The sequence below is a fragment of the Barbus barbus genome, assembly GCF_936440315.1.
Source record: "Barbus barbus genome assembly, chromosome: 13".
Classification (NCBI taxonomy): domain Eukaryota; kingdom Metazoa; phylum Chordata; class Actinopteri; order Cypriniformes; family Cyprinidae; genus Barbus; species Barbus barbus.
The window spans coordinates 23,078,565-23,100,084 of NC_136741.1; the positions used below are offsets into that span (position 1 = coordinate 23,078,565).

General features: G+C 38.9%; 3 protein-coding genes across 5 annotated transcripts; 1 reads left to right on the top strand and 2 right to left on the bottom strand.

The window, feature by feature from the left end:
* Window positions 1-2,234: 2,234 nt before the first annotated feature.
* vhl (von Hippel-Lindau tumor suppressor) lies at window positions 2,235-10,204 on the bottom strand (the record flags this gene model as incomplete). Its single annotated transcript, XM_079431148.1, is given in 4 exon segments — window positions 2,235-2,428; window positions 2,543-2,665; window positions 9,927-9,984; window positions 9,988-10,204. Coding segments are annotated over 4 exon segments (510 nt in total). The 5' UTR covers window positions 10,123-10,204.
* Window positions 10,205-12,183: 1,979 nt separating this feature from the next.
* crbn (cereblon) lies at window positions 12,184-18,280 on the bottom strand. Of its 3 annotated transcripts, none has more exons than XM_079432107.1 (11): window positions 18,163-18,278; window positions 17,119-17,228; window positions 16,712-16,914; window positions 16,373-16,531; window positions 16,067-16,223; window positions 15,663-15,725; window positions 15,323-15,407; window positions 15,125-15,240; window positions 14,909-14,973; window positions 13,934-14,065; window positions 12,184-13,843 (listed from the first exon to the last, which is right to left on the bottom strand). In XM_079432107.1, exons 1-11 carry the CDS (start codon window positions 18,233-18,235, stop codon window positions 13,666-13,668), a joined length of 1,341 nt encoding a protein of 446 aa, XP_079288233.1. In that variant the 5' UTR covers window positions 18,236-18,278; the 3' UTR covers window positions 12,184-13,665. The 3 variants fall into 3 exon arrangements, with proteins under 3 accessions (XP_079288233.1, XP_079288235.1, XP_079288234.1); XM_079432109.1 differs by having other exon boundaries at window positions 12,522-13,843; window positions 17,181-17,228; window positions 18,163-18,280; XM_079432108.1 differs by having other exon boundaries at window positions 12,522-13,843; window positions 15,125-15,204; window positions 18,163-18,274.
* Window positions 18,281-19,221: 941 nt separating this feature from the next.
* Window positions 19,222-19,972, top strand: LOC306879081 (dnaJ homolog subfamily B member 9; the record flags this gene model as incomplete). The annotated part of the gene is made up of 2 exons (XM_079431786.1): window positions 19,222-19,429; window positions 19,517-19,972. 2 exons carry the CDS (start codon window positions 19,222-19,224, stop codon window positions 19,840-19,842), a joined length of 534 nt encoding a protein of 177 aa, XP_079287912.1. The 3' UTR covers window positions 19,843-19,972.
* Between the last annotated feature and the right edge of the window lie 1,548 nt (window positions 19,973-21,520).

A 21,520-nucleotide genomic window follows, 5' to 3' on the forward strand; every position in this document is an offset into this window, starting at 1 on the left:
GTGACTGGCTGCTCATTACTGATGTCACACTTTAATGTGCATGTGCTCCATTAAATCAGGATCAAGCCTGAGTTGATAGAGAAAGTTGATGATCAGAGTGTGTTCAGGCACCATCATGGTACAGGCCCCAGGGGGCTGTTTCATAAAACAAGTTTAGCAAATAAGTCAGGTTTACTTCAGTTAGTCTGACTTACTGTCATTTGATTTGGGTCAAAACAAGTCAGATTAACTGAAATAAGCCTGGCTTATTTGCTAAACTTGTTTTATGAAACAGCCCCCAGCTCTGCTTCGGCTTTGTTTGGAACTATTTCATTTGCAAAACAGGAAAAAAGACTGTTTCTAAACTGTCTGTTGAACTGCTGTATAAAATTAATTTAACATTGGCGATTTCAGACATGTGCTGATTCTTGTGTGATATTAAATAATAAAAACTCACACATGGATATTCTCAGAATCAGCTTTATTGCCAGGTATGTTTGCACATACGACAAATTTGTTTTGGAGACAGAAGCTCCACAGTGCGACCGAATGACAGCTACAGGACAGAGATAATAAAAAATTATTGTACAAATATACAAAATGGACAATGTGCAAAATAGCACAAACACAATATACAAAATAGACAATTTACAGGTATGTTAGGTGCAAATTTGAAATGTAATAAGTATGTGTGTTAAATAAAAAATAGAATAAAAAGTATGATAGTGTTGTGTGTTTCATGTTTATTGTTAAGAGTTCAAATGTTCATGAGATGGATTGCCTGAGGGAACAAACTGTTCCTGTGCCTGGCCGTTCTGCTGTACAGAGCTCTGTAGCATCGACCAGACGGTAATAGTTCAAAGAGGGAGTGTGCTGGGACAATGACCCTTTATTGTATTTGTTATTATTATTATTTATTTATTTTAAATTATTACTTTTCCTTTATTTATTTTTTTTACTGTTTTTTCTTCTTTTTTTTGTCTGTTCAAGTGTTATGTGGATATTCTGTAATTTGTACTGTTTTGTACGTTTTTGTTTTCAGCAATAAAAAGGGGGGGGGGGGGGGCTGTGCTGGGTGTGAGGGGTCTAGAGTGATTTTGCTCACTCTGGATGAGTATAGTTCTTGGAGATTGGGGAGGGTTGTGCCAATGATTCGCTAAGCAGTCCGGACTACCTTCTGTAGTCTTCTGAGGTCAGATTTGGTAGCTGAGCTGAACCAGACAGTTATTGAAGTGCAGAGGATGGATTCAATGATGGCAGATTAGAACTGTTTCAGCAGCTCCTGTGGCAGGTTGAACTTCCTCAGCTGGCGAAGGAAGTACAACCACTGCTGGGCCTTTTTCACAATAGCCTCACTAACTGCTTCCTGTCTTGTCAGGAAGCTGGTGATCCACAGACAGACGGAGGTGGGGACGGAGAGCTGAATTAGTTTAGGCAGGAGGAGGTTTGGAATGATAGCATTAAAGGCCGAGCTGAAGTCCACAAACAAGATCCTCACACAAGTCCCTGGTCCCTGAAAGATATTCTTCTTTCATTATTTGAATTATAGTCATTCTAACTGCATTCTAATAGGCTTCATCATGCTATGAATGCTTTTGGACTGACATACTTGATCACTGACATACTTGATAATGTCAGCTAGCGTGAATTAGAACAGGGTCAGTGGGGTAGCAGACAGGTACGCAGGGCACGCACTGCGGGGGCCCACGTGATAACCTCCCCATGGTGAGTTGCATCATATATTGCATGTATCTACGATAGCTAGAGATATTGTCAAAAGCATCAAACATTGGCAATATTAAGAGCGTTTGGCATTTCCAATTAATTATTAGCAACCATATAAATACATATCAATTACTAATAAATGCTGGCTTAATGCAAAATTCATTAGTCTTAAATAATTAGACACACAGACATAATTAAAAACATTTAGTAACTTTTTTGTTTTTATTTAGAAAGATTTTTCCAAATATGAATATGAAACAAGAGTAAAAGTATACAGAGAACTGTAATCAAAAAATATAATATTGCAAGGCCTACCACACAGACAGTCGCGCAAAATCTGCATTCTCCAGTCAGTGAAACCTAAAGATACCGATGTTTAAAGTGTCCATTTTCTTAAGAAAATATTCCTCCTGATCTGAGGTTTGTCAACACTGTGTATTTTACAGTGCCAGACTATATTGTCCATTCATGGTGATGGTGCACAGGTTTTCATAGTAAATATGCCCTTATTCCCATTCATGTTCATATTTTCATCTGTTTTGGTGTTCTCTGTTCTCCAGTAGCTTCTGTTCCACCCGCTGGCTAATGCGTTGTAGATCGGTGTGAACACTGGGTCTCTGAGCAAGGTCATCTTGTAGACAGCGGGCGATCTCCAACTGACAGATATCTTCCCTGCACACCAACCGCCTCACAACTTGCAGACAGCGATCTCGCAAGGTCAACACTGGTAAACAAATATAGAAGTCAATTTTAGATGAACAAAAATTCACATTCACAGTTTGATTGCTAATTTACAAAATGACTGAATTGGTCATCAGTCTGAAAGAAATATGAATACCAGGCAATGTGATGTTGGCAATTGAGACTTGTCGATTTTCAAGGGGGGAAGGCAAATACATCTCTTTATTGATGACTACCATTGGATCGTCAGTTTCTGCATCCCGAAACATCCATGGATGTCCTGACAGAATCAGAAAAACAGTATGAGAAACTTTCATTCAAATAGATCATTGCACTAGTTAAAGGGATAGTTCATTGTGAAAATTCTGTCATTAATTACTCGTTCCAAACCCGTAAGACCTTCGTTCATCTTCAGAACACAAATTACGATATTTTTGATATAATCCAAGAGCTTTCTTTCTCTTTTCTGACGTAGAACACGCATGTGCTGTGCCTTGTTTACAAGCAGAGGAAAGCAAGCACGTGCTTCGTGGTACTCTCCATAATACCGTCTGGTGATGTTGAGGAGAAGAATTGTCAAAGACTATAGAATACCCAAGACATGTCCCTTGTATAGTTTTGAATGGGGTAAAATCAGAGATTGTCTTACTATAGGGAGATGAGAGAGTCTATATTACTTACTATTGGAGAAAGTGTAACAATAACCAAATCATATTACAGCCTTGACATCATTGCATTTCAGTCAGAGTTGTGTGACACTCAATCGCGTTTACGGATACCATAGGAATGAATGTGAAGTGCTGTAAAATGAATCCCACCTGTCGCAAAAAGTCAGTGACTTCTCTTATAAAACAGCATTTTTTCTGTGTATATTTTGACATCCATTAAAAAAATAAATAGAACTATCTCTGGTCTCCTTTCACATGTACGGCCGGACCGGAAGCATTAGCATTACGACCTGACTGATTGGACTGTTTTTGAAGCTGCGGCAAATTATCTGGACGAGCTCACAGAGACTGTAACATCTTATATCAGTTTCTGTGAGGACATGTGCATTCCTACCAGGACTCATCTATTCTACAACAATGACAAACCATGGTTCACTGCCAAACTCAGACAGCTCCGTCAGGCCAAAGAAGATGCTTACAGAAAGGGGGATAAAGTCTTGTACAAACAGGCCAAATACACACTGGAAAAGGAGATCAGAGTGGCAAAGAGGAATTATTCTGACAAGCTCAGGAACAAATTCTCTTCCAGTGATCCTGCTTCAGTGTGGTTAGGATTGAAGGACATCACCAGCTACAAAACACCACCCTCCAGCACTCTGGAGAATCAACACCTGGCAGACGACTTAAACGAGTTCTTTTGTCGTTTTGAACGATCACCCCACACCCGCCCAGAACACCCCTCCACACAACCATTCACACCTCCAGCAACCCCTCTCTCCCCCACACCTACAATTCAAATCAGCGAAGATGATGTGTGCCAGGTCTTCAGGAAGAACAAAAGAAGGAAAGCACCTGGTCCAGATGGTGTGTCACCAGCCTGCCTAAAAATCTGTGCCGAGCAGCTGGCCCCCATCTTCACACAGATCTTCAACAGATCACTGGAGCTGTGTGAAGTCCCCTCATGCTTCAAACGCTCCACCATCATCCCCGTCCCAAAGAAACACAAAATTACTGGACTTAATGACTACAGACCTGTGGCCCTAACGTCTGTAGCCATGAAATCATTCGAAAGACTGGTTTTGGCTCATCTGAAGGACATCACTGGACCGTTACTGGACCCCCTGCAGTTTGCCTACAGAGCAAACAGGTCTGTGGATGATGCAGTCAACATGGGACTACATTACATCCTGCAGCATCTGGACAGACCAGGGACTTATGTGAGGATCCTGTTTGTGGACTTCAGCTCTGCTTTTAACACCATTATCCCGGAAACCCTTCAAAATAAACTAACTCAGCTCTCCGTCCCCACCTCCGTCTGCCAGTGGATCAACAGCTTCCTGACAGACAGACAGCAGTTAGTAAAGCTTGGCAAATTCACATCCAGCACTCGAACCATCAGCACTGGAGCTCCTCAGGGCTGTGTACTCTCCCCACTGCTCTTCTCCCTCTACACCAACGACTGCACATCTAAAGACCCCTCTGTCAAGCTCCTGAAGTTCGCAGACGACACCACACTGATCGGCCTCATCCAGGACGGTGACGAGTCTGCTTACAGACAGGAGGTTAAGGAGCTGGCTGTCTGGTGCAGTCTCAACAACCTGGAGCTTAACACGCTCAAAACTGTGGAGATGATCGTGGACTTCAGGAGAAACCCCCCTGCTCTACCCCCACTCACCATCATGAACAGCACTGTGACTGCAGTGAAGTCATTCAGATTCCTGGGCACCACCATCTCTCAGGACCTGAAGTGGGATATTCACATTGACTCCATTGTCAGGAAGGCCCAGCAGAGGTTGTACTTTCTTCGCCAGCTGAGGAAGTTCAATCTGCCACAGGACTTACTGAAACAGTTCTACTCTGCCATCATTGAATCCATCCTCTGCACCTCAATAACTGTCTGGTTCAGCTCAGCTACCAAATCTGACCTCAGAAGACTACGGAGGGTAGTCCGGACTGCTGAGCGAATCATTGGTACAACCCTCCCCACTCTCCAAGAACTGTACTTATCCAGAGTGAGCAAAAGGGCTGGTAAAATCACTCTGGACCCCTCACATCCAGCACACAACCTCTTTGAACTGTTACCATCTGGTCGACGCTACAGAGCTCTGAGCACCAGAACGACCAGACACAGGAACAGTTTCTTCCCTCAGTCAATACATCTCATGAACACTCAATAAATAAACGTAGAACACACAACTAATTCATTATCCATTCACCACACTCACTTATTTTATTTTTATTTTCTCATTTCTAATTTGCACATACTTGACCTGTACATACATAGTCGCCTATATTATATATTATATATTGTGTATTTTTTATTTTTTTTGCTGCTTTGTACATTGGTTATTGGCTATTTCTTGTTATTTTGTTTTATTACCTGTGTCCTGTCCTGTTACTGTCTTTCTGTTGCACTGTGGAGCTTCTGTCACTATAACAAATTCCTTGTATGTGTAAACATACTTGGCCAATAAAGCTCATTCTGATTCTGATTCTGATTCTGATTAGCCGTTACGCTTTTTCAGCTAATGGTTGCAGGCTTGCCTTCTAGTGGCTTTGGTAAAATGCAACACTCATATGACCGCTTTATCGAATGAAACCCCGCAGCTGCGTTAGAAGTCCCGGTTGCTACAGTAAGCATTCTGAGACATGCACTGGCTGATCCAGCCTGAGAAATAAGCTTTTTTTTTTACTCTATTTGAGGAAAATAAACATTTATGATACAGTTCTTGTCAGATTTCATTGGTGAGTTCAAATACGATATTTAGCCTAATCGTAAGCTTGGCGAACAGTTTTGAAGAATTTGATGTTTCTCCATTCAAAGAGATAGGAGCTGCACCTGCATGCCCGAGAGGCGTTTCAAAGATGGCTGCCGAGTGACATGACTTGCCTTAAGGCCAATTCACACCACACAAACGAGTTGGTTCCAGTTGGCTGTTAGATTTAGAATTTTATTAAAAATAACTGCCCCAACAAACTTTGAGTCACAGGGAGTCAAGTAACAGTGTCTACACACTGGACGCAACAGTTGTCGCATCGCGCCACATCCAGTGTAGACAGCGTCACTGATTATAATCAAAAGAACCTCTATTGTATTTTGTCGCGTTGCAACGCGCCGCTCGCATCAGGTGTAGATGGTGTAAGTCTGATTGGGGACGAAACTGGTGATCATGTAACCACAATCAAAATTTTACTGTTAGTAATGCCTTTGCGTGTCATTCTTCGCCTGAAAAGACAGCGAATAAAATGAAAGAGGCCGTAGGTGAAGCACGCTTTAAGTGAAATATGCGCATCGTCGTGGAAACGTCAGAGTTTGTTGTAAAACCCTTTCACATTCCACGACCCAACAAACGCAGATTAAGCATGTTCAGTCGGGTGTAAACAAACTCCAACCAACGCCAACAGGGGTAACACACTGATCCAACAAACTCCAATAGACTTGTTGGTGTTTGTTGGCATATTTTTTTTTTTATTATTTAATTTTTTATTGATCCTTTATTTTACCAGGATAGTCCCATTGAGATACTAAATTTCTTCTTCCAGGGAGTCCTGGCCAAAATGGCAGCAGAAATACTTTCACAATGAAACAATTACAAACACATAAAACAAACAAATATTTTGCCCTATTCAGGTGATTACACATAACACTAAAAGAAAAAAAAAATACTCATAACAAGTACATGTTTCCTTTAGAGTAGACCATAAAAAGGTTTTTAAAATTTTTTAAAGAGGGGAGTGTTTCCATAACGAGGGAGCAAAAAAAGAGAAGGCAGTTTTGCAGAGCTCTGAATATACAGGTCCTTTTCAAAAAATTAGCATATTGTGATAAAGTTCATTATTTTCTGTAATGTACTGATAAACATTAGACTTTCATATATTTTAGATTCATTACAACACAACTGAAGTAGTTCAAGCCTTTTATTGTTTTAATATTGATGATTTTGGCATACAGCTCATGAAAACCCAAAATTCCTATCTCAAAAAATTAGCATATCATGAAAAGGTTCTCTAAACGAGCTATTAACCTAATCATCTGAATCAACGAATTAACTCTAAACACCTGCAAAAGATTCCTGAGGCTTTTAAAAACTCCCAGCCTGGTTCATTATTCAAAACCGCAATCATGGGTAAGACTGCCGACATGACTGCTGTCCAGAAGGCCATCATTGACACCCTCAAGCAAGAGGGTAAGACACAGAAAGAAATTTCTGAATGAATAGGTTGTTCCCAGAGTGCTGTATCAAGGCACCTCAGTGGGAAGTCTGTGGGAAGGAAAAAGTGTGGCAGAAAACGCAGCACAACGAGAAGAGGTGACCGGACCCTGAGGAAGATTGTGGAGAAGGACCGATTCCAGACCTTGGGGGACCTGCGGAAGCAGTGGACTGAGTCTGGAGTAGAAACATCCAGAGCCACCGTGTACAGGCGTGTGCAGGAAATGGGCTACAGGTGCCGCATTCCCCAGGTCAAGCCACTTTTGAACCAGAAACAGCGGCAGAAGCGCCTGACCTGGGCTACAGAGAAGCAGCACTGGACTGTTGCTCAGTGGTCCAAAGTACTTTTTTCGGATGAAAGCAAATTTTGCATGTCATTCGGAAATCAAGGTGCCAGAGTCTGGAGGAAGACTGGGGAGAGGGAAATGCCAAAATGCCTGAAGTCCAGTGTCAAGTACCCACAGTCAGTGATGCTGGTGTTGGTCCACTGTGTTTTATCAAGGGCAGGGTCAATGCAGCTAGCTATCAGGAGATTTTGGAGCACTTCATGCTTCCATCTGCTGAAAAGCTTTATGGAGATGATTTCATTTTTCAGCACGACCTGGCACCTGCTCACAGTGCCAAAACCACTGGTAAATGGTTTACTGACCATGGTATTACTGTGCTCAATTGGCCTGCCAACTCTCCTGACCTGAACCCCATAGAGAATCTGTGGGATATTGTGAAGAGAAAGTTGAGAGACGCAAGACCCAACACTCTGGATGAGCTTAAGGCCGCTATCGACGCATCCTGGGCCTCCATAACACCTCAGCAGTGCCACAGGCTGATTGCCTCCATGCCACGCATTTCTGCAAAAGGATTCCCGACCAAGTATTGAGTGCATAACTGAACATAATTATTTGAAGGTTGACTTTTTTTTTTTTTTTTTTTTTTGTATTAAAAACACTTTTCTTTTATTGGTCGGATGAAATATGCTAATTTTTTGAGATAGGAATTTTGGGTTTTCATGAGCTGTATGCCAAAATCATCAATATTAAAACAATAAAAGGCTTGAACTACTTCAGTTGTGTTGTAATGAATCTAAAATATATGAAAGTCTAATGTTTATCAGTACATTACAGAAAATAATGAACTTTATCACAATATGCTAATTTTTTGAAAAGGACCTGTACTCTTGGAACATTTAAAAGAAGTTTAGCAGAAGATCTAGTGCTGTAATTACAAGTGTAAAAGAATAAAAGACTGCAGATATACATTGGTAATTTACCTAACAATAAACAACAGCATATGCACTTTCCTTCTTTGAAACAAAGAGGACCATCCCACCAATTCATACAATGATGAGAAGCACTCGTCACAAAACGTAAAGCAGCATGGTATACATAGCCCTACTTTTTAAGTGAAGATAAACATGCATGCATATAGATCACATCACCATAATCTAACACTGAGAGGAAACAACTTTGTATAATTCTCTTGCTTCAAAAGGATAAAATTTCTTTAAGCAAAAAAGAACACAATTTTATTTTAAGCATTTTTAAAAGTTTTCCAATATGTACATAAAATCCCAGTTTGTCATCCAACCATATACCCAAGTATTTGTAACAATTTACTCTTTGAATAGATTCTCCTTGTAAAGTTAAAATAGAATTATCTGTTTCAGTGCGGCAATGAGTGAAAAGCATGTATTTTGTTTTATTTGAGTTTAAAACCAATTTTAAGTTGGACAGTGACAGTTGCAGTAACTGAAAAGATTCTTGCAAGAGCTCTATGGCTTGATTCACCGAATGTGCTACTGTAAATAATTGTGTAATCAGTATATAAATTAACTCTAGCTGAGGCTATACCACCAATATCATTAATATAAATAGAAAATAAAACTGGTGCTAAAATAGAACCCTGTGGAACACCTTTTATCGTTTCTAGTTACGTTTCACAGCGTTTGTCTGTGCAGTGTGAATTGGCCTATAAATGGACTTTGGAATTGTTGAATAAAGTCATTATTTTTGTTTTCTTTGCGCACAAAAAGTATTCTCGTCACTTCGTAAAATTACGGTTGAACCACTGATGTCACATGGACCATTTTAACCATGTCCTTACAACGTTTCTGTGCCTTGACCATGGAAGAAGAAAGCTCTCGGATTTCATCAAACATATATTAATTTGTGTTCCGAAGATGAACGAAGGTCTTATGGGTTTGAAATGACATGAGGGTGAGTAATACTAATTAATGACATCATTTTCATTTTTGGGTGAACTATCACTTTAACCTGTAATCTAGAACATAGACAGTATCTTTCAGAAATTCATTTTTTGGCATGAATAGGTTAAAAAACCATGAAACTAAAATGGAAATAGGTTCAAATTACTTGCACATGGGTCATATTAATGTTTTAAGTAGTTTCAATTTAGAGATTAATCACTTATGGGGGAAAAAACTCAAAGTACACTTTCTTTGTTCATGATATCAACCCAAACACTTAGCTTTTCTGAACAGTTTGGTCTGCCTGATGCCTGAAAACACTTGTGTTGAGCCGTTTTGTACATTGACTGGCATAAAAGGTGTAGCAGGATGAAAGTAGTTGCCTTAAACAAGTTAAACGTCTCAGACAGTTATTTTCCAAATTTATTTAGACCTTAACGCAACAATAATCGTACGAACCCACATAAATTGTCATTCTTCGGCCGGTGTACGGCTGAATATCTGCGTATGGCAGCGGCTACCCGCGGAAGTTGATCCAGACGGGCTTCACGACGCGCGGACTGCAGTTACAGAACACGACGCAGGCCGGTGTCCGGCTGACCAGAGATCGGACCAGCGGCAGCGCCTGCTGCCCCTCCGGAGACTCCTGGGGCATCGCCAAAGACCAAACAAGACTAATGAAACACACAAACAGCAGCCACGCTGCAAACAAATAAATACACAGACTATAAACGTTCAAGTTCTCCTCTAAATAGATTAAACTATGCGCCACGGCCCAAGGCGTCGGAGAACGGAACGCGTACGTGACTGTCAACATTCATCTGTTCAGCTTGTCGTCGTTTGTTGTGATTGCGTAATCATGTGAGAGCCAGTGAAGAAGACAACGCGACTCACAGCAACACCTCCCTCTGGCGGGTTGTTCGGAAATGAAAACATGTAAAACATTACAGTATAAACTACAGTACTTCTCTCTCTCGCTCTCTCTTTTTTAAATGGCATATGAATTATGAAACAACAGACGTTTCAAACAGTAGTATGCTTCACTGTTGTCACATGACCTTAATTCAGCAAAAATCTTAAAATGTCACCAAATTAATACAATTATTTTCAATTTCTAATCCATTCTGTATATACACATTTACATTTACTTTTAGTCATTTAGCAGACGCTTTTATCCGACTTACAAATGAGGACAATGGAAGCAATCAAAATCAACAAAAAAACAATGATATGCACGAGATACATATATCCAAGTTTGTCTATAAATGTGTGATCAAACAATGGCTGGATTAGCAGACTATTAATATTTCTATAGAACGGGTGCGTCTCAGTAAATTAAAATATCGTGAAAAAGTTCATTTTTTTCTTTTAAGTTATTTCAAAAAGTGAAACTTTCATATATTTTAGATTCATTACATGTAAAGTAAAACATTTCAAAAGTTTTTTTGTTTTAATTTTGATGATTAGAGCTTACAGCTAATGAAAGTCAAAAATCAGTATCTCAAAATATTATAATATTTATATTTGAGTTTCAATTAATGACCATCCCTGCAGTATAAATTCTGGGTATCTCTTGTTCTTTGAAACTACAATAATGGAGAAGACTGCTGACTTGACAATGATCCAGAAGATGAACATTGACGCCCTCCACAAAGAGGGTAAGTCACAGAGGGTCATTACTGAAAGGTGTCTCTGTTTATAGAGTGCTGTATCAAAGCATATTAAATGCAAAGTTGACTGGAAGGAAGAAACTGGTTAGGAAAAGGTGCACAAGCAACAGGGATGACCGCAAGCTTGAGAATACTGTCAAGCAAAGCTGATTCAAACACTTGGGAGAGCTTCACAAGGAGTGGACTGAAGCTGGAGTCAGTGCATCAAGAGTCACCACGCTCAGACGTCTTCAGGAAAAGGGCTACCAAGCCACTTCTGAACCAGAGACAACGTCAGAAGCATCTTACCTGGGCTGTGGAGAAAAATAACTGGACTGTTTCTCTGTGGTCCAAAGTCCTCTTTTCAGATGAAAGTAAATTTTGCATTTCATTTGGAAATCAAGGTCCCAGAGTCTGGAGGAAGAGTGGAGAGGCACAGAATCCATGTTGCTTGAGGTCCAGTGTGAGGTTTCCACAGTCAGTGATGATTTGGGCTGCCATGTCATCTGCTGGTGTTGGTCCACTGTGTTTTCTGAAGTCCACAGTTAACGAAGCCATCTACCAGGAAATTTTAGAGCACTTCATGCTTCCTTCTGCTGACAAGCTTTATGGAGATGCTGATTTCATTTTCCTAACCTGAACTCCATAGAGAATCTATGGGGTATTGTCAAGAGCAAGATGAGAGACACCAGACCCAACAATGCAGATGACCTGAAGGCCGCTATCAAAGCAACCTGGGCTTCCTTTACACCTGAGCAGTGCCACAGGCTGATTGCCTCCATGCCACGCCGCATTGATGCAGTAATTAAAGCAAAAGGAGCCCCTACCAAGTATTGAGTACATATACAGTAAATGAACATACTTTCCAGAAGGCCAACAATTCACCATTTTTTTTTTTTATTATTGTTCTTATGAAGTATTCTAATTTGTTGAGATGGTGAATTGGTGGGTTTTTGTTAAATGTGAGCCTAAATCATCAGAATTAAAAGAACCAAAGACTTAAACTACTTCAGTCTGTGTGCACTGAATATATTTAATTTGAATTACTGAAATAAATGAACTTTTCCACAACATTCTAATTTATTGAGATGCACCTGTATATACAAGGTTCATTTTTAATTAAAAGTGTTTTAAACAAAAATTTTGATATCACATTACAATAGTCCCACTTGTTAACATTAGCTAAAATGAGCAATATATTTGTAACAGGACTTATCTCATGTTCATTAAATAATATCGCCAGATCATTTTATTTTAATAATGTATTAGTAAATACAGAAATTAACATTAACCAAGATTAATAAATGCTTTAGAAATATGTTTTATTGTTGGTTCATGCTCACTAATGTTAAAATATGGAACCTTCCAAATATAAATTTCCCTGAAGAAAAGATTAAACACGATGCAACATTTCAGAAGCGGTTTATTGGCGAGTATTTGTCAGTACTGAACAGTATTTAATCTCTTGAATATTACAGATATGCAAGTCATTGTGTATCATGTTTATGTTTTCTTATTACAGCTATGTAACTGACTAGTGAAGAATGAGCATGTTTGTGTGCTGATTTTCCGTGTAAAGCGTGTATTTTGCTCTCCATTTAATGAACATGAACAGAATCTTTATATTTTAGGAAGTTTCTCGATGCAAACTGTAGTTTCTCAGCATACCAATTCCGTTCTGGATACACGTTTTTGGATTTCAACTCGACATATACATCATATCATCATTCAATTAAATCGTATTCAAATAAAACAAATATAAAGGATGAAGCGAAACAGAGAAACACAAAACACCCTTTGAGAGTGTTAAAATAAGGTCTGGTTATCGAGTCTAAATAACATAAAGGGTAACTGCCTGATATTTCCTTTATTATTCACCGTCTGACAATTAATCAAGGAGTTGTGTGCCAAATGTACCCGACACAAGCACATGGGACACAGCGTGTGGGGAATGATTTAATTCAAGCAGTTTATATCTTGTTTTGAAGATGTCCAAGAGCATTTAATTGTTTGAGGTATTCTACATGATTGTTGATTATGTTGCTAAAAGTGGGCATGAAAAGACTTTCTGTCAGACTAAATGAGATCATCACACTGAGATTTGACCTTATTTTAACACAATACTCATAAACATCCAAACATGATGACGTCTTGCTTAACTGTTATCTAGACAGTAATAATGAAGAAAAGCCTGCTAGACGGTAAATTAAGTGCATTACAACAGACTGTAATATCTTAAAGAGCCCATATGGTATGATATTGCACGTATCAGGTTGTAATTTACACAGCACAAGGTGTGTGAAGGCAACAACTTGCATTCTGTTGTTCTTTCTACTCCTGTATCTTATGCTTCCCTGTCCCCTTTTTCTTTCCTCTCCCTGTTCATGCACACATCTACACATATAAACTCACAAACACACTTTCTCTCTCTCTCTCTCTCTGGGTGAGGTTTTGGGGTCTCATGTTTTTGGGGTGACAGAAGAGACCCCTGGGGGAGCATACGCTTGTGGGCTGTAAGGTTAAAGGTCACAAGTAATGCTCAGATCACATTACAGGCACAGCAAGCGTGACCCCTCAACACCCTCCTCGCCCTGTGGGATTGTCGGTAACAGGGCAGAACGAGTCAAACCCCAGAACCGAGGTGGACTCAGATCTTTTTTAACTGCTGAGAACTTCCAGCCCATATGAGAGCTGCAGGTTCTGCACTGAGCAATTGTCCACGCATACCTAAGCAAAGAAATAAATGTAATTATGCAAGAAAACCAATTCAAATGATCAAAAATGCATTTTTGAATGTACAAAAGATTTGAATCTCACCCTGGAAACCAACTATGCAGTGTGGAAGGTCGTCCAATCAGATTGAGGTTGTTGGCCTTGAAGACTGTAAGAGTCTCATGAACATAACCATGTGGATTCACATATGCTGCCATTGGCCCATATAGCGATAGACTAAAAACAGAGGAGTGCTGAATGAGTATTTGTTTTCATTTCAGTCTTAAAAGGAAAGATCACCCAAGTCTTTCATCATTTATTCAGGCTTAAGTCGCTTAACCTTCCAGTTTACCATAATTGTCAAATCTGAGAGTTACAATGAAGGGAAATAATGACGATGTAAACTTTAGGCTTATTCTCAAATAAAGCTATCATATGGTTTCAGAAGACTGAAGTACCAACAGACATTTTTTTCCACATTTTGATGTACATTCGAGTCAAATGGATTATCGAGGAAGAAAAAGTATAGGGTGAGGACTTGGGTTCTATCCATCAGCTGTTGATTAAGCTTGTAGTTGATTATAAGAAAGTCTGAGGTTTCACAAGAAAACTGAGTTACTGCATAAAACTGAGGTTTTATACAGTAAGACCAACAACAAGCATTTAGAAAATAAGATGGGGTGAATTTTTATTTCCTGTTGATTTTAATGGATTATATGACCACTTTCATGTTGCTTTATTTTCTTAATTGGAGCTTGACACACTTTGGTGCCTTGAATGACCATCAATTTGTATGACATGTGGGTGAATAAATGATGACAGAATTTTTTTTGATCACCCAAAAATGAAGTGAGTCCCCATTGACTTCTATAGTATTTTGTCCATACTATTGAAGTCGATGAGTACCAACAACTGTTTGGTTACTCACATTCTTCATAACATCTTATTCTGTGTTCAGCAGAAGATAAAAACTCAAACAGGTTTGAGTAAATGATAACAGAATTAGCATTTTGGGTGAACTATCCTTTTAATATTTTAAGAGTGACTAAATTCTCAGTGTTTTTAAAGTTATTGTCTGACCTGAAGATCTCATTCTTGCTAGTTATCTCTGTATCCTGGCACTGTTTACAGCAGAGAGAGGTGCACTGTAAGGAAACATACATACACTGTAAGGAAGTGCATACATTTTTTTAAAATCTTTTTTTCACAATATTACAATGCATAAAACAAACTCCTGGACAAAAAGAGAGACTTGCATAAACATTTATAGACAGAGGCAACCATACACATACACACCCTGTCCATGATGTCCAACTCACAACGCAGTCTCTGGATGGCACTGCCAATCTTCAGTAGCTGCAGTCGCAGAGCATCATCTATTGGTAGACACGCAGCCACCCTGTATGAGAAATCTGCAGGGAGAGAGACACTCTCTAACAACTCGACTGTGTGTGTAAGCCTGAGAGCATCTGGGTGCCTGAACCCAGTGTGTACCTGTGGGATTCGTAGGCAGGGACTCGTCTTTGAGGTTTTCATCCCATTCATGGAGTTGTTTCTTTACTCTGCTCATGAGAGTTTTCTAGAGAGAAACACATACACAATCATCAATGCTAAAAAGTTGTCACTGATATTATAAAAATGCTGATGATTTTTTTAATTGTACATTTTCAGAAACATTTGTCAAAAGAAGAAACTGTTAATTTCTAAGGGGGTAAAATGGTTTAAGTGGGGGAAAAAAGAAAATCACACCTTTAAGGCTTACTATGCAAAATAAGAACTGGAAAAATGTAAAATGTATAATATTATAAAACTAACAATACGAGATCAAACTCACAGAGTCATATAAGGCATACACCCAAGGAGGCCATGAGGTCATACTAGCACAACGAATCATCTTCTGTGAAAGAAAGTGAGAAAATGAGAGCGCATTACATATTAAGCAAAATGTATGTTACTTGCGACTTACAAGGATGATTCAGCATTTTAAAAGATCATATATTTTGCAATGGCAAAACAATAAAAAAACAAAATAACTTTGATTCCAGAACGTTTAAGAACACGGATCGCAACGGATTTGCAAAAATCGGATTTCATGCAGTTTGTTGTCGTTCAGACTATCTAAATATGATCGGATTTCAATCGGATTTGCACAAAAATCGGATTTGGGCTGACAGTCTGAACGAGGCTTTTAATAAAAAACAATAGTTAATGAGGGGGAAAATCATTTACATCAGTTACCTGTCTATAGATCTGGCTGCACCGGTCCTGCGGTGGTGTTGTTTGTGAGTGTTTGGTCTGTGGTGTGTGTTTATGTAAGCGGGGCAGGAATTGCAGTGCACATAAAGGGTCTGGCAGAATCCTCTCAGGTAAAATCTGTACTTTTGCCTGACGAATCCTGTAAAAACAAAAATGTGTGTGTATGGCAGTGTCTCTTTCACATTACATTCCTGAATTCAATGAAAAATAGCATGGTGGTTTATTACTAGAGTACATTTTGTGGACAGCACATTGTAGTACCTAGTGAAAGCATGTGTATAGCCCTACCCATCTGCTTGTGTGCGTATTTCATGCACTCTGAAGCGCTGGCGTCCAACAGCTTTGATCTTCACTGTCTCTATGCCGTACTCCTGTTCTTCACGAAAAGCATAGATCTCTGCAGTCGTCCCAAACTCTGCTTTTATCTCCACTCCACTCACATCAGGACTGAGAGAGATAGAAACACGTCAAACTACAAAGTGCATGTACAAATGTAAGAAGTATAAATACACCTGCAAACCCTCCACTCACTGCAACCTGCTTGGATAATGTTCTCGATGAAGAATCAAAGGTATGTGATCATTAATGTGGAGTAGGTAATATTCTGCACCTTGTGTCTGTTAATACCTGTGTGCAAGCACTGCAAACGTGCGGTCTTGGCTTATGAGGTTGCGGAACATGCTGACCTCCTGTGGTCGGAAAAGCTGCAAGGGTAGCGTCTGACCTGGGATCAGAATGAGTGCGACGTGGGGAAGAACCGGCAGATTCTGCACACTGTCCTCATCATGCAGGGTACGGCCGTGAAACTCCTCCATGTCTGAGCCCAGATACTTCACAACATACACACAAATGTAGACAAACATGCAAAAAGAGATTGAGATTTGATATATAGCAATACTTCGACCATCAGCTACTTGCATATTATTTGCATGCTAATGAATTCAAAATGAATCTAAGGTGCTATATTCTTAAAATACTTTTAAACATAGCCTCATTACTGGTGTTTAAATGTACTGTTGACAGATGACACTCACAGCGTGTGAAGTTGGCAGACTCGTGTCAAAATTTATAATACTTGGCTTTTCTGCATCCTCACCATCTCGATCCTCTGTCTCCATATCATCCTCTTCTTCCTCTTCATTTTCTGTAGAAAAACAGAAAGGTAGAGATTAGAGCTAGAACATAATTTCACTTAACCCAATCAACCTCACATCATGTTTATTCATTTAGGACAGAAGAGAAGAGTCTGGTTTCTCCCAAGGTTTTTTTCCCCCGCCATTTCCGTCACCTCATGGAATTTGGGTTCCTTTGCATCCTCGCCTTTGACTTGATTAATTGGGGTCTAACAGACACTTAATATTCAATAACATATTATCGATTTGACAGCACTGACACTATTGGATGACAACAAAATTTCAACTGAACTGAGCTGAATAATGTCACAGTTGACTTCTGTGTTATATCTGGGTCAAACTTGTTCATAATTCATTTATTTTGCAACATCAACACTGGTATTAAACTATGAAGCTGCTATGAATCGATCTCTATTATATAAAACACTATAAAAATAAAGGTGATTTCACTTGACTTATTATTTACTGTATTTCCTTTTATTATTCACTTTCACTTACATTTACAACCTATTTCAATTTACTTTCGATTTCAATCATACAGAGTCATTTGAGGACAATCGGGCAGTCATAAAACCATTAATAAGCAAAGTGCTAGCAAACATAAAAAAAACCCCACAATGATTATAATAACGAATGTCTGCTGACAATACAATAAAACAACAGAATGCGTGCACACTTCAATCAAGACTGTTGCTGCAGCTATTAAGGCAACAGCAACTAAACGCGTCGCAGAATATCGTTACTAATAATTGTTTTATATAACAGGTGTACGCAGACACGTAGAAAAGCCCCCTTGTCTTGTCACCTGTCATGCACGGCGACAGCTGCGAATCTGGATCTGTCAGTAAAGATCTCCCTGCATGCTCTGAGGAGGACATTAAGCTGGCATGCTTTTGATACTGCTATATACTCCGTGTTTATTAGGAAACTAACTGGCTTACGTACCTGGCAGGAGTTCTAGTTGGTTGCCCATTTCGTCGTAACGGTTGTTGTCGCCTCCACCCCTCTCTGCAGCCATAGCCGTGTGTTTACAATCCGCTCTCAACAAGCGCAGCACTACCGTGAAGAAGCATGTGGGGTAACACACAGCGCCCTCGTGTGAGTGGATGTCAGAGCTCCAGTGATTTCGAATCATCCAAGTGAATCGAATCTTTTGAATCAGTTCACTATCCATTTAGTTGTGCTCTTAACAGATCAAACCATCATACCAGTAGATGGCGACAAGTTGTGCAAGGAAACCTTGTTATGCTATATTACAATTTCGCGTTTTCACAAATTTATGAAGAGGCTGAAACAAACACGTGAAAGAGTCGTGTTCGTTAGCAGGAACGTTACATCGAAACGAGTTAGCGTAATTGTTTGTTAATCGCAATTAGCCTTTCTTTTGGGAAGGTGGGTAACGTTAAGTCTGCTGATATTTATTAATTTATTTATTTTATCATTTCTCGTTTTTATAAAACACACTGCAATTCTAGCAAAACTACAAAAAGTAATTGGTTTGATTTTAAATGATACACCACATAAAAGCGTAAATGTAGGCTTTGCTATTCAAAACAAACCTTTTTTTAGACTTTGATTTTCAAACGTAGTGGAACATGTCTGTAGTTAATGTGATAAACTACACCTTTGGTTGCTCTGCTAGGACACCTGTGTGAACTTGAAGAGTGGATTGATTTAAAAAATAAAATAGCAATTGTGTCACTACTCATGAAGATAACTTAATAGTTTAGGACAGGGGTGTCAAACTCAGTTCCTGGAGGGCCACAGCCCTGCAGAGTTTATTTCCAACACACATACCATGTAGTTTTCAAATAAACCTAAATTACATGATGAGCTGGATCAGGTGTGTTTAATTAGGGTTGCATCTAAACTCTGCAGGGCTCCGGCCTTCCAGGACCTGAGTTTGACACCCCGGGTCTAGTACATTCACTTTGCATTTAAATGTTTTGAAAAGTGTATATTTATTATTGGTTTGTTTATTATTCTCATTTGCTTCTCAGGTGGATGATGGCTACAGAGCATCTATGCATAGTACTTCTGTTATGTGTGTGTGCCTGTACTTGTTTGAGTGACTATTACTCACTGCTTGGAGTTTCTCGCTCGGCATCTTCAAGAGAGATCAAGAAAGCATTTCACAGGCTGGCCCTTAAACACCATCCTGATAAAAACCAAAGTCCTAATGCACAGCAGATCTTCACACACATTGCTCAAGGTGTGTGTTTGGATGTAAAAGTATATAAAAAAAATTACTATGTAACTGAAGTATTTCATGATTAATTCTGTTCAATGTTTCCTCCAGCTTATGAGGTACTATCTGACAGAGAGAAGAGGCGAGTCTATAATCAAATGGACCACATAAGTAACCCTGATCACGCCAGGGAGGGAAAGTTCAAGAAAGATGAAAAAGAGGATATAGACCGCAATCCATTTGTCGATGAAGGGACATTTCATAGTAAAAGGGGATTCCAGCATTTTAGTTTAGAGGAGTTGCTTCATTCACTGCAGATGGATGATGACTTCTTTACAGGCGAACAACCTGGTTATGAAGGATGGAGTTTTATTTTTGGGCCTGAGGATGATGATGATGAAACAGTCCTCCTCAGTGATCTTTTCAACATGCTTTAATTTCAAGGGTTTGTGTATCTTGACCACATTAAGTTCATATTTATTAATTACATACATTTAAATAGCTTTTAAAGTGCTTTGCATATTTATCTTACTGCTGTGTTTATTAAATAAAACTTCAATTTAAACCAAAAATCTCTGCATAAGTGTCTTTATTTTATAGAGAATGCCCCTTTTAATCTTTAGTGATATTTATGTTTTTACTTGAAATTTTAAGAACATTCATTTCCAAAGATCGCAAGTTTGGGGATTCACCAACATGAGATGCAAATTAATAAAGATTATATGCTACTCTTTTTAATTAATGTTATAGTTCATAGATATGGATCTTAACAGAAAGCTTTACCTAAACTGCACATATGTTAAGACAGTAATTCTTTTTCTGAAATTATGAACCATAAATGTTAAAAATCCCTTATTTCTGTACAGTTGATTTTTCCTTGTCAGTTCCTCAACTCATCCTACTGATTGGACTGTTTAGAAACGTATCACAATATTGAGTAAAATATACTGATGCTTGATCAAAAGGACTGACACTCAGATAACAGAATCCTTGATAAATGTTCAACCTACTTTATCATGCTCGGCATTTCCTGCTTGAACTGGAAAGGGTGGAGTGATCAGGGTGTTTTTTCCCTTCTTTGTTCAAATGATGGACAGTGTCAGTGTGTATGTGTTTGTACTTAACGTTTGTCTACAGCAGGTTTACTGACTGCTTACTTTAGCCTGATGACTACAAACCTGGGTGAGTCAGACACTGCAGATCCTCTGTGTGCCAGTGAGATAAACCACCTCCCTTGTTTTCTTTATTTTTTTTTCTTTTTCTTTTTTTGGACTGCGAATGAAGGAACCAGAATTACACATTCAGGTTATGACTAACTACAACATTTTCAGGGTGCTGAGCCTAAATGCAGTGAATATGAATCAAGGATAAGAAAATATTCATGTTTATTTATGTAGGTAGTGAGTGTATCAAGAGGATATCATTAATCGGCTCCACCTTAGTTCAGTAGCCATTGCATATCCAAAAGCAGCATCCTAGAGATCTTAAAATTATATTTTAGAAGAAATTAAAGGTGTAAAAATTTGAAACTTGACATAATGGAGACACCATGCACGATGTGATCCAGTGTGTTGTGTACTTTCTTTTTTCTTCTAGTTCATCACAAGTTTGTGACGCAGTGGTTTGCTAAAATCTGGAAGAAATAAAAAGGAAAACGTCTGAATCCCATTCATGCTGCAATAAAGACATAAACAGTCTAATACAGAAGAACATCTCTTAATATTCCCATCTAAATACACACACGTTTCTGCACTCAGTACCCAGGATATTACTAGAAAATCAGTCATTTTAGAAACAAGATGGACACCTGTTTACGATCTATAGCAAATACCATTAAATCCAATGAAATAAGTATTAAGTTAAAGTTAGGTTTAGTCTTATTTTTGAAGTAGGTTGTTTACCTCTTTCATTGTACTCTTCTCCAGGAGAACTGAATGTTCATACCAACCCAGACTAAACTCAAGCTAAAGATGTTTGAGGAAGGAAGCATATTTCTGTAGAGCTGTTGGGAAAAGGTCATGGCCTTATTTAAGCCTATAGAAATGGCTTCCTATCATAAATGCAAAAATAACAGTTGCAGATTTTACTCCACAAGTTGCAGTTGAAGTTAACGTC